The 14477-nt window shown below is 31.7% G+C and overlaps 1 protein-coding gene across 2 annotated transcripts in view; it reads right to left on the reverse strand.

Annotated features, from left to right (window-relative positions):
* Positions 1 to 14477, reverse strand: part of Ddx1 (ATP-dependent RNA helicase Ddx1) — a 193717-nt gene that overhangs the window by 130303 nt on the left and 48937 nt on the right. For both annotated transcript variants that reach the window (XM_035363517.2, XM_085825251.1), the window contains 2 exons: positions 7116 to 7202; positions 6946 to 7029 (listed from right to left, as the gene is read on the reverse strand). In XM_035363517.2, coding sequence (XP_035219408.2) covers positions 6946 to 7029; positions 7116 to 7202 — 171 coding nt within the window. The remainder of the gene's footprint in view (positions 1 to 6945; positions 7030 to 7115; positions 7203 to 14477) is intronic.

Below are 14477 nucleotides of genomic sequence, written 5' to 3' on the forward strand. Positions count from 1 at the left end.
GAAAAAACGTACAATTTACAAACATATAAGAGTAAAGAAACTGAGATCACTGAGCCGGGTAACAGAATACATATATATATATAAATATATTTATATATGTTTGGTGCGGCCGATTGCAACCAAAATACGAGGTGCACATCTACATGTTACAGCAGTCCTATATACAAAATTTCAACGTTCTGAGGCTCCTCGTTTTTGAGTTATGCAAGATACGTACGTACGCACATACGTTCGTACAGACGCCACAAAAAATTCTCTTCAGAATTCATTTTAAAGCAGTTTTATAATTTTTTTTTGGAGGAAACGAGTCTTTTATTCTGTCCCTACGTACAGATATCAAGCAAAAACATCGTTAAATTGCATTCGATAGCGGTCAAAATGGATATTTTTGTTGAAATATGCTCTCTGAAACTTTTCGCGATTACAATACTTCCTTTTTACTTCGTACAAGGAAGTAAAAAAACAGCTTACGATCTCCACATAATGTTTTAACCCTTTGAGGGGCGGTATATAAAATAATTTAAACTGTGGTAAAATTTTGCATGAACTATAACTTATGGACCCTAAGGACACAAAATTGAAACTTAAAAAAAATATAGAGTGAAATCCTGAATTTTGAGAGCCGGTATATATTTTATACCGGCGCCCCTCTAGGACATTTTTTTCCAGGTAGTTGCCAACTGTTAATCTATGTTTTTTAAATTAATTTTGGGTACTTTTGATGTGCGTCTGTAGTGATGAGTGCTTGAATATAGTTATGAAAGTCTAAAAACAAAATTTTTTAGACTTTCGGGAGAAATTTAAAATTTTAAAAATAAAATTTATGTTTTTATGCACTTTGATGATGCAACCCAGCTGAACATACTTATGTAAAATATGGGTAAAAAGCTTTTCAACTTGATTTAAATTCAATATTATTTTATAAAAAAGATTTAGCAAATATAACACTGCATGTGTAAATCGTATCATGCTGTAACTGAGCTAGTATAATATTACAAGCAGATGTAACTCAGCCGAAAATTTAAAAAAAATTTTAAATGAAGCACTAAGACCGACTCAGAAAGTATGTTGCATTTTTGAAGTTGTATTTTATGCATTAGATAATATGTGAATATCCTTCATACTATCATACTTCATACTATGTGGTATCCTTCATACTATGATATGAAGAATTGCCCCCCCCCCATCCACGTACACACACTTTAGACCATGGAGGACCGCAAGGGTCCCTTTTTTATTTTTTGTAAATATAGGTTGTAATATATCTTTTTGTTCAGGAAGAAACGCCGTTAAACAATTTTATTATTTGATACACCTCAAAGCTCTTATTCTGATTTTCAACCCCTTTGGCTTCATAGGGGATCCTTTTCAACTTTTGGATAAATATTAGTTTGCATCTAAAACTGGGCTTAGAAATATTTTTCCTCCTTTCACCAACTGTGAAAATTTATTTCCAAAACAACCTATTTGTATCAACCAGAGCGCAAATTTCTCTTGTGTTCTCTAGTCTTTCATCTGAAATTAACAAAGAATTAAAAAGAATTTCCCTAAAGAATAAAAGCATGCTTTCAAACCAGCAGTTTTTGTGATTACACTATGAGATGGACCTGAAGTACATTTCCATTTTAACCTTTTGAAGACGGGATGGCCATTATAGTGGTCATAGAGTCCTCTCTTTGAAAAGACGGGGTTGTCCACTTTAGTGGCCATGTCTTTTTCCCCCATTTTCTAGGCTGAAAAGTGGGGTGAAATGTCAAATTTGACGTCCCTAGGGTTTTAACCACCTATATCTTTCAAAGGTCTTCCTTTTGCGACATAGATGCACCTCTCTGAGAATCCATTAAACTACACACAAGAATCTTTGTTGCAAATAGGAGGTGATTTCTTAACCCTTTGCGGCATGGTGGGTCAATATATGTCCCACCTAATTAATATTTATTTTCTCAGTTAGCAATTTCCGTTAGAAATTTTCTAATCTTTTAAAAATAATCTATTTTAGTTATTATTTTTCTCAGTAGATATTACTACTATACCAGGGCTTAAGTTTATAAGCATAAAATATTCAAAACAGGATCACAAGAGTGATATCCATGTATCTCGCATTTTTCAATATTTTAAAAATTTTGGTATACAATTTATGATATGTATGATTCTTTTTAATATTCAAAGGTATTTTATTTTCAAAAATCTTAATTGGATTCAACATTTTATAACATTAATTTTGCAGTTGAAATAAGTGGGTTAAAATTTGTCCCACCACACACTTGATTTTCCGCTCAATAGATGGCAGCACTCACGATTATTTTTTCTTTTCTTTCTTGCATCTTTTTTTTTCGTGATTGTGTGCGCTTTTACATCCGTTGTATGCTCTGATGTGCTAAAATGTCTAGAAAAAAATTAAAAACTCAGGAAGCTTTGGATCTTTTTGCTGAATTGCCATCCGATTGCGACTCAAATGCTTCAGATGTCAGTTCTGATTCAGATGAAATTGAAATCCAGGAAAGAATAACTGAGGTTGAAGTTATTGCTGAAGAAGAAAGGGAAGTAGTTATAATTTGTTTCGCTTTTTAAAGACACAGACTCATCTATGCATGTGGCACTGTAAATATGGATCGGAAGTATCTACCCAAAAATTTAAAAGACAAATTTATGTTAAGAGAATATATAGACTTTTCAGTTAGTGATGATTCAATTTATTGCATAAAATGGAAGGATAAAAGATCCATTTCTATCCTGTCTTGCTTGGAAAAGGCAACTGAAATGAAAGAAATTAATAGAAAAGAACTAGATGGAAAGACAAAAAAAAAAAGTACTGTGCCCAAACAGCATTATGTCATATAATAAGAATATGGGATATGTCGAGTGATTGATCAACTGAAAGGACTATATGAAATAGACCGCAAAAGCAAGAAATGGTGGCACATGATTTTTTTTTTTTTTTTTTTTTTTTTTTTTTTACTTTTTAGATGCGAGTATAGTAAACACATTTATTCAAGTTCGTTCGCGAACCTGATCATGATGTAAAAACAATGAACGATTTTCTTCTCTCAGTCATAAAAGGTCTAAAGGCATTTGCAGGCAAGAAAGAGCTGAAAGAAAACTGAAATCCCCAGTTCAAATAAAAACTAAAAACTCTTTCGTACAACCAGAAAAGAGACTAAAATATGTAAGTAAAATGCCAAAGAGAACGAGCAGGAGAAGATGTGCATATTGCAGCATATCGAAAGAAGAACGATGAACATTTTGGGTGTGTGAAACATGTGAAGTGCCTCTATGCTTACAAAAGAATGAAATAACATGTTTTTCAAAGTTTCATGAAAAATGACTTTTTTTCAATTTTAACCATATATAAATGTTTTTGAATCAAGTGCCAATTTTATTATTTTATTTAGTATCATATGTACGAGTATCAAATTTTAATCTTAAAATAATATTCAAGAAAATATTTTCTTTTGTTCCTAAAATTTAAAAATATTAAATATATGTATGCAAAATGTGCATATGCAAAATTTTACAAGTCATGCATATATGCAATAAGTACAAAATGCATTTTAGTGTGTTTATTATGAATATTTTAGAATGCACACTTTATTTTGTTTATTCATTTCACATAGGATTTTTTTTTCCCTGCTATACACCAATATGCTGTAAGACATGTGCTAGTTGCATGGTGGGACAAACGGTATCCCACCTTCCACCGTAAAAAATAAAAGCGCAGAATTTTTTTCAAGCCTTAAAGGCACTTAAGTAAGTCCATCTGACTTATTCTAAGGCATTTTTTTTAAAGATTAAAATATATTTTAAATATGCGTGTCGCAAAGGGTTAAAGGGGGGAGCATTCGGTTCAAGATTCAACGTCCTTTGGTAGCTTTTACTGCTACCAAAGCCCCGGCCCCAAAAAGTGAAGTGAGCTTTCCCTTTGTGTGATCTTATCACACTTCACAAAGGGAAGAAGGCATGACTCCCGAATGACAAATTGGTTGTCAATCACCTCTTTTCATTTTCTTACATTCTAGGATTTTGGAAAACAGGAAGCAACAGGTGTCTTTTGGGGGCTAGCATGCCAAGTTTAACCCCCACAATTGTGTAAAGTTTTGACCCCAGACGGCAATTTTGAAATCGATGAGTCTTTCTCTTGGGAAAGGGATAAGTGCTGAAATTAAAATTTTAGATAAACACAGACGAATGAAACTTGAGCTGAGTACACAAAGAATAAATTAAACTAATATACTTGTATTCAGTCCTAGCGCAGAGTCAGTAAACTCCCCATTCCTCCATGAACATAATATTTAATCCTAAACGACTTATAAGTTAATCATGAAAAATTATTACTTCATAAACTGTTATAATAATAAAGAAATTCTGTCACGTACAGAGTAGAAAAGGAAAGGAGAAGACTGGTGCTGCCATCTATTGGCGTGGTACCCTCAGTGTGAGCGCAGGTATATAATATATACCGGTTTTAAAATCGTATAAATAATCTACTGTTAATTATCACTTCTGACTGAAATGAAGTAAATATATAAGATTCAGCATGTGTACGTCATATATTTGCAGATTTTGAATTTTTTCTTTCCCTCCAATAGAATTTATCAATCTTCCAACATGATACCTTGGAACGAGGTATATTAATTTCATAACTGTAAAATATTGAGCATTCATAGGGTGATGTTGCCATTTAGAATCGAAAGAAAATGCTAGACACTTACGATTATAGCTTTTGGTGTAGAAAAATTAGCATTTTTTCGGAGGTTAAAAAATTGACAAACAATCAGTATATATTATATACCGGTGCCCTTCAAAGGGTTAAGCAACATATAGGCAAGATACTTAATATATCAAAAGGGGGAAAAAAAGTTTAGATAAGTATTTCATAATATATATAATCACATATGCTTTTGTGGAATATAAAAATACACATACACAAACCTCTTTAAAAAAAATTAATAATATATGTGTGCCTTCTAAACGTATACTGCTGAGCTGCCTTTAAAATTTTTGTAAGTTTGCTGTTGAACTGCATATGGCGTAAGTGCAAAGAAAATTATACTTAATAATAAAGCTAAAACGATAAAAGAAAAAAAGGGAAGGTTAGTAGGAGCGAGTGTAATAGCAGACTAGTAGATTGCAAGCTCACCGAGATCATAAAAAACCCTTAACAAACACTTTTGGGCAACTGTTAAAATCTGAAATTTTTCAGATTTTGTTTTTCACCTGGAGAGATATTTCTGCTAAAATTTCTCCTCGTCAACACACTCGACACTTCAAGCGGAGTTAGCTGAAGTCTGTAATTATTGTTAAATGTATTGTGAAGATAAAATGTTACCATGTTCTTTGGTATTCAATTAGTAATATTAATTGTTTTTAATTGTTTAGACATTGCTGCATGAGTCATTTCTCTAGCAATGTTTGTGTCAACACAAGTGTGCTTGAGTGTATTACATTATTGGCTGAGTGTATTACACTATTGGCTTGAGTGTATTACACTATTGGCTTGAGTGCATTTCACTATTCAGGGTTGCTCAAACAGAAGAATGAAATTCTCTCACTTTTCCAGGTTTTCTAGATTTTTTTTAAGGAAATTCCAGTCTACTCGCATAGTGTGTGTTGGCTGTGCTAAGGGTAAATTAATTATGGTACCATTTGAAAAACAAAAATTTGACAATTACATATGACTTATATAATCCCCAAAGGATTAGTATTATAACTATAATAGATATTGTTTTCTTCAATGACTTTCAAATTAAGTTTTTGCAAAACTAAGAAAATTGGCAGCTATACAATACTTGCATACTAAACCACCATTCTCTTAGCAATCATCAGCTGTATCACAAAATTAGTTAATTCAAAATAAATTCCCTTTTTAACATGCTACGAAAACTGGCTCAATGGCCGCTGCCCGAATGATGCTCACACAATGCTTTAAACGTTAGTACGAAAATTGCTTTTGGGGAATCATCGTATGAAAGTCCATGACTTTTCCAGATTTTCACTAAAATATTTTAATTCCTTGACTTTTCCCTGACGTTTTTGGTCAATTTTCGAATTTCCAAACTTTTCTCAGTTTTCCAGGTAGTGCAGCAACCTGGACTATTTGAGTGTATGCACTATTAGATGTTACCACTGCACAATAACTGATTGTGTGGTGATGAAAGCAAAACATAAAAAATAATGATTAATTAGGTTGGCATCAGGGATAATAAAGTAATCAACAAATGTAATGATAAATTATTGTTTCTTCAATACAGAGGTATTTTATTTAGTGACAAAGTGAAATTAAAGAATAGAACTCTTAACATGCTTTATTGTAAAAAATATCAAATGTGCAAGCATAAAGTGTATATATATATATATATAAGGGATTGCTGGTGATTCGGATGTCTGGATTTTAGATCATTCTGGATTTGGGACATTGTATTGTATGCAATACTTAACTGCATTCATACAACAATCAGTGTACATATTAAATAAGTTCTGCTGAAGTATGCTGTTATTTTTAATAAACTGCTGTCAAAAATGTACTAACTACTACAAAAAATACAAATTTATATTAAATTCCTTTTACATGGATGTATTAAATGACTTGTATAGATATTGAATGAAATGCTGATTTATCTTTGCTTTAGTCAATTTCATTTTCATTAATGTTTATAACATTTGGAAACAATGGTACAAGGGTGCACTTTTTTTACACCCTAATTACACCAGTGCCATTTTTTCTCATCAAGACCACTACAGAAGGGAAGTACCAAATATATTTTATACACTGCAGTTTTTTTCACATCAGGATAGTGGATTTAGTACTCTAATTTAGCCATGGTTATAAAGAAATTTTAAATATATCGTTTTAGTTATATGCCATCTGGAGCTTAAAAAAAGTTCTGTTAAATAGCAAATGATACATTAAAAATAAATAAATAAAGTTATATGTAAACAGAAGCTTACCAAGGTCAAGGGAAGCAGCAGGTGTGGACCATCCAACTCGGCAAAGACCTTCATCTGTAACTTTAGCTTCATAATAATACTTTCCTAAATGAGGAAAAAAATTCAACATGTTACCAGAGGTAAGATACAAATAAGGGATCAACTCAAATATAAACACAACATAATCATACCTTTCCCCTGAACCCCTTTGGTAGCACGACAACCATGCCATTCCTTAGGTTCTCTTGATTGGCACATTTTACCATCAGGACTGACAGCTATAAGTAATTTTAAAAATTCAGTAAAATACACTAAATCTTGATTTGCAATGTCAATATTTGGTTAGCTACAACTCCAACAAGAGCATTTTTTTTTTCATTGAATTTTTATTTCACTTTGAATTTCCACTGAAATATACTATTTTGTTATTTGTAGCTAGACCATTTGAGCCAACTTTCATGGTTGATAGAATAATACCTACGTACCAATAATTTTATCTGCTCATCTAACAGGTTGATTTAATTTTCAATTCAAAGTAATAAAATACCTAACTCAAACTAAGTGGTCTCAAACTCAAATTGCATATAGACTGAACGCATGACCCAAAAACAGCTGATGAGCCAGATTACCCCTCCCCCCAAAAAAAGTATTAAAAAAAGATTTTCAAATACATTTTAAATTTCACTTACTAAACATTTATTAAAACACATATAAACAATAATAACATTATAGTAGAAGAAAAAAAATCCAAATTTAAATTTATCTTCTGTCTGAAATCTGGTACTTGTAATGCATTTTTGTTGGTTATACTTTGTATTTCAAGTATACTGATCGCTAAATATTAAATGCTTAGACTGACATTTCTTATACCGATATCAAATAATTCTAACATAGTTAATCAATCATTAAATAATTTCATTTTTATTAAAAATAAACAAAAATATTATTAAGTGGGGTAAAACTCAAGAATAAATAATAACTAATCTCTTTCTCTCATTTATAAAATTGTTCTTCGATGCCTAGACAAAAATATGTACGTTTTGATCATCAGGTTTTTTTATCTCTCAGGATAGCCTGACACTTAATATTTCGGTTCGGATAAAGTTTGGAGAGAAATTACTGGAAATTATTTTCATATTTGACTGTACATGCTCATCAATCAATTGGGCTCTTTCTTTATTAATTTTCAATTGTGATACAAAGCTGTTCACATTCAAATGTATTCCCAAATAAAGTGAGTATTCTAGTGCAGTTTTGTTACAAAGCTTATTGAGCTTGAAAAGCCTGATGTAATCACAGTTGGCAAGTTTTGAAAGTTTGTTGGGGGTTGTATCCCAGATAATGTACTTTAAGGTTCCAAAAAGCTGCTAAAGCAATAGAGATGATAAATTGTTTTGCATTATTTTAAGTCTCACCAGATGCAAAGAATAAGTTTTACATGAATTTTTACATTTTCATGTTTTTGGCTCAGTAATTCTATCATATGAGGAAAAAGAAATGGGAAGTTATAGTAAAAGCTGACATTATAAACAACTGGGTAATTTACATAATAATAACTGTACATATCTTTGAAGAATAATTTTCTTTATGCCTTTAGATTCTTTCTTCAACATGTTCCCTTTTCATTTTCGAAATTTTGGATTTAATTAAAGATGTCTGTTATTCTTAAAAAACTAAATGCATTTAGAATGTATAGAAAAAGTGCTAATTTTATATGAACAAAAAGTAATATGAACATTTAGAAGAAACATGAAATATATATGGAAATGGTTGGTTAATCTAGAAATGGCAAAACTTTTAGAATTTAGAGCAGGCATTGGAAGATGAATTTAGAAAGGCACCAGGCAGCAGAATTTAGGCTCCAGAGAGATTGCATCAGGTAGGAAAATGCCTATCCATGTCACAAGATCAGGCGCATTTTTGATATTTTGTCCTTGTGTCTAGTGAAAAGTAGAGAAAATAAAGGGAACATAAATAAGTTAGGAAAAAGATTCTGGCATCAGAAGTAAAACATTCAAATATTATGTTTTCATTGGTCTTCCAGATGTTCTCCAAGAAGTAAAAAATTCATCGCAAACATTCTGTAAAATATATCTACTACCTGTTAATACTATGGACACATTTTTCCTTTTGTCACATTTTTGTGGAATCTTCTATAATAGTGTGTCTATTGATCTTGCCTTGAAATCCTTCTAAACTTTCCAAGCTGCAATGTCTAAAATCCCCCTAAACAAATTATTCCTACCAATTCTGTAAGAGCAAAAGAGCAGAAATATTTGGGGGGGGGGGGGAAGAGCAAAAGTGTAAAATGTTTTTTACAGATAAAACTGATGCATATTCTGAGAATTTTGAATAATTTGAGACAATTACATAGGAAAACTCTTGCCATGAAAAAATTAAAAAGAAGACATTTTTAATTAATTATATAGGTAATTTTGCTTTTATTAAGAACTGTTTTGTTAATTATGCTTTATAGCGTTATACCTTGTTTATTTTTCACATTTAAAACATTGTATAATATGTTGCACAAACTAAACTTTAAAACGTGATCAAAAATTAAAGATGTTTAATTTTAATGTTATTTTTAAAATATAAGTTAATATATTACAATTATTTTAATGAAATTTCTCAATGTTACGATAATTTAAAAAAATTGTTGAAAAATTCCCATTTTTTGGACATCAAAATTTTCTGTAGAAATTGATCTTAAAAATCGCCAAAATGTTTATCAGTCACCAAATTTAGAACCGTTTAATAAAAGAATAATTTGTTTAAGAGCTCTTCATTAGAAAAAATGAAATAATTCCAAAATGGGTATGTTTCATTTCTTGCTTAGAAACTCAAGTATCTCTTCATTTAGATTAGAAATAGGAACAAATTATAACCTGTGAACCCATTCAAAAAATAACCATATAATATGTCAGTGAATCGCAAAAAATATTCCTCCAAAATACTAATTCACACTCAAAATGGCTGTCATAATGAGACAGAAATTTCAGATGATTAAATTTAAAGACCTTCAGCTGATTTTCGCTGTAACTAAGGACTTTTAAGGACCAAAAAAACTAAGAACTTTTAAAGCCTCTTAAGGACCGTACGAACCCTGCGGTTCCGACTTTTTATAACTCGTTTTTAGGCTCCAAATTTATAATTGTCCTCAAAAACAGTAGTATGAGAATGTAAAAGTTTAAATGCCTATATTTGTTTATATATTTTTATTTGTTTATATAAGTAATGCTGATTGCAAACTAAGAATGCAAGCATAAGTTAAAAGACGTGTGCCATACCAGCTGCATAAACAGGAGTTTCCCCATCTAGCGTTTACCTTAGAAAAATTGTAGTGAGAGAATTCTATTTCTCATTCCTGTATTTCTCTTCCCAGCCTCCCAACATACATGGAATTTTTGCACACTCACAGTTGTAATTCAGACTATCACTTACTCACAGTACTGCAATTTTTAATTGATATATTAATTCGATTGTGATTTGAATTTATAATACATAAATATTATTTTTAATTGTCAACTGTGCATTAACACGTTATTATGTATCATCCCCTTATATATTTACTACACAACATCTAAAAAGAATTCTTTAAATATTTACTGAAATTTTATTGGTGATATATGCACTGAAAATCATCTTCCTTTTGTCATATTTAGATTGTAAAATTTTTATTCCATCATCAGTTTGATTTTGCATAATAATTAAAAAAGTTTAAAAAAATCTACTAAAATGATGATGCATAATAACGTTTTCTGTTTGGCAGTAACATATATTTTTTTATTTATCAGTGGTACATTACACACATGCTAAGGATATATTTTACTGCAGTTCAATTTATTGTTTATTTTTACCATTGATTTTTTTTAGTAATGGGTTAAAAAAAATAAGAAAGTGTACCTTTAAAGAAAACCTATAGAAGAAATAACTATTTAATGGGAAAACTATATACGATTATGATCTACAGTGCAATACATGTTCTTCAAAATTTTCAACAGGCCACCTTGGGCGTGCAGATATTAAAGTTTATATAAACAATAATAATTACAAAATGTCAAACTGTACTGCTGCATCTAGCTTGTCATTAAAGAATTTCTTCAAACAAGAGAAAATGCGTCATACATAAGAAGAATATTAGCTGCAGCAGGTACTACTGTTGTATACCATATATACTATTGCCACAACCATAGCTTTAGCTCTATGGATTGTCTGCCCAATTTGCTTCAAGAGGCATCTCAAGCCTGTTGAGATACATCGTAATCGTTTGTAATTGTATTCCTATTGCTTAAAAAGAATTATAGCTTTCTGTCAGGTCCAATGTATTCTGAAACTTCATCATGTTTTATATGTTTATATTTTATTTATGTTATTTTTTGATTGGTTGTTTTACGTGTTTTGTTTGTGATTCGCTAAACCATGATCTGCTGAAAAGTTATATATACGGTCAAAAGTCGTTAATTCGGACACCCATAATCTGGAATGATCTATAATCCGGACCTCAAAGCTACAAACTTCCTGCGCATGCGCCGTGTTCACGCATGCGCACAGGCGTTTACGAGAGCGCGTAAGACCCTTACGGCTGCGAATATGTTTGTGCGCATGCGCGTTTAATGTATAACGGAGTTATACGCTAAGCTAAAGTTATCTAATTCAGTTAATGTTGCAGATTGCGTTGTTCCTTAATCTTCGAATTGGATCCGGCTTATTATTTTTTGTAGACTGTTAGAGCAATTTTATAAAAGTAAGCTTGAACTTTCGATTATGTCAAATAGAATTTCCGATATATATTTACTACAAAGCAAAAGTATGTTTTGAAATCTGAAATCTGTTTATCAATTTCACGCTGCTCTGCAGCAGAGAGGGGGGGGGCAGAAACGTCATTATTAGATTATGATAGATTAGAAAGATTATGTCAAATAGAATTTCCGATATATATTTACTAATATGTAATTTGTATCTACAAAGCAAAAGTATGTTTTGAAATCCGAAATTTGTTTATCAATTTCACGCCGGGGATTGGAAGTTGATCTCTCAGCACTATCCGTATCTTCAGGGCAGATATTTTTATTTTATTTGGTTTATAATTCCGTACTAAGTGTAGTATTTCATCTCGATGTACTCCGTCTCTGATATGATTTAAATCAAGTTCCTCGTCATTATAATTCGCTTCCGATAGTGAAGAAAGTGACCCAGAGGTTATTGAAAACGAAAACATTTCGATTGACAAATTAGTCGGTATTCTCAACACAGCAATTATAGGACTTGAACAGCGGAACTTTGTAACTATACAAGAAATTATGTCTGTTTAATAGAATTAAAGAGAAAGTATTATCACATGAAACGAAGCAACTTATATTGAAGGAAATGTTTAATAAAGTAAACAAATAAATATTAAGCTTTTTCTTTTTGTAACTTTTGATACCCTTTAGATCATAATTGTTCTTTATTTCATAAATTACGGTTTCATATTTTTAATTTTGTAATTTCTGCATGCCATCTTACCAGATTTAAACTGATGATCTATAATCCGGAAAAATCGATAATCCGGAATCGCCGAAGTCCCGACGAGTCCGGATTAACGACTTTTGACTGTATAACCTCTGTAAGCTTTTTCTCTCTCTGCGTAAATCTCTGCGTATTGCTCTGTAATAAATGTTTGTTTTTCGAACCACAGCAATTTAAATGTTCAACAGCAGAGCGTGGTCTGTCAGAGGTTTAAGAATTTGTACGCATTATACTGAAGGTTGTCTATATTTAGATCAGAAACCATATACAGTCAAAAGTCGTTAATTCGGACACCCATAATCCGGAATGATCTATAATCCGAACCTCAAAGCTACAAATTTTCTGCGCATGCGTCTCTTCGACGCATGCGCGTAAGACCTTTACGGCTGTTGGAAAATATAGCTTATTTTTAAAGCTTTTACTGCATCATCTCTCCTCCTTGAAATGTTTATTTAGTTTAGTCCTTATTTTAATATAATATAGTAGTTACTCCTACTTCTTTTTCTTGCTGCCACTGTTTGCATTGAGAACAGACTGTTTCAACCTAATTGAGATGCAAAAACGAAACATGATGTTACATCATCTGAAAGGCCGATTCGTGCCGATAGCTGATTGGTTGCCGTGAGATGACGTCATTCCTACTTCTGCTATAAGTATCTCGCGTCGCTCTGGCTCAACCCTTCTAGTTCCTGCTTTCCCGGCACGTGAGTGAGTGGTTTCCAGCCCCTTCAAAAGGATGCATGCAGTCCGGTGAATAAAATGCCTTGATTCCGGTTTGCGAGATGATGGTTCCAGATTAAAGTTCTTCGGTTCCAGAGGCTACCATGTGAGTGACTGCCGTGGGCGGCATCCATGTTCTTCAATAAAGGCGGCAATTAAAAATACGTGAGCGGCGACTCCTTGTGCAAACGGGGTTAGACCTGTTTTAAGTGCTTTCAAGAACTTCATTTAAATTTTCAGGTGTTTTTCTTGACCATTGATTATGGACTGATTAAATGTGTAGCCAGCTTTATTTTTAGGCCGCATAATTACTGTTTAGGGCATTTTTGTTTGTATAGAATGCCAGTGTTTTGGAGACCAGGTAAAACTATTTGATGAATGATGATTATATTATATTTTTCCTAAACTATGATATTATTGACATTTATTTTTTGTGTTATTCTTTATTATATTGTTAATAAATTGGTTAAGTTCAAAATCTTTTATTGTCTTCAATGTCTGCACAACATATCTCAGGGAGCTTTTATTGCTACTACTGCTAAATGTTTAATTTCTTTAAACCTTAAACTTTGCTTTAGCATCAACGGCTGCGAATATGCTTGTGCGCGTGCGCAAAATACATTTACGAGTGCACGTTTAATGTATAACGGATGGTATAAGCTAAGCTAAAATTATCTAATTATCTATTTCAGTAATTGTTGCAAATTGTGTTGTTCCTTAATCTTCGAATTGCATCCGGCTTATTATTTTTTGCAGACTGTCAGAGCAATTTTATAAAAGTAAGCTTGAACTTTCGATTATGTCAAATAGAATTTCTGATATATATTTATTAATACTAAAGGATCTACAAAGCGAAAGTATATTTCGAAGTTCATTAAACAAAAAGTGGAATTCCTGCAAAAAATGGATAAAGGCATATCCTTTGTTTATCTAAACTTTAACGTTTTTTTATCTAAACTTTGTTTATCTTTAAAGCCACGGCGCGCGTGCGCAATGAATTGGAAGTTGATCTGTCAGCACTATCCTTATCTTCAGGGCAGATGTTTTTATTTTATTTGGCTTATAATTCCTTACTAAATGTAGTATTTCATCTCGATGTACTCCGTCTTTGATATGATTTAAATCAAATTCCTCGTCATTAAAATTCGCTTCCGATAGCGAAGAAAGTGACAGAGGTTATTGAAAATGAAAACATTTCGATTGACAAATAGTCGGTATTCTCAACACAGCAATTATAGGACTTGGAACAGCAGAACTTTGTAACTGAACAAGAAATTATGTCTGTTTATAGAATTAAAGAGAAAGTATTATCACATAAAACGAAA

Source organism: Stegodyphus dumicola, chromosome 10 (genome assembly GCF_044657685.1).
Source record: "Stegodyphus dumicola isolate Sdum_Otavi_A_Nest chromosome 10, ASM4465768v1".
In the NCBI taxonomy this organism is placed as follows: Eukaryota; Metazoa; Arthropoda; class Arachnida; order Araneae; family Eresidae; genus Stegodyphus; species Stegodyphus dumicola.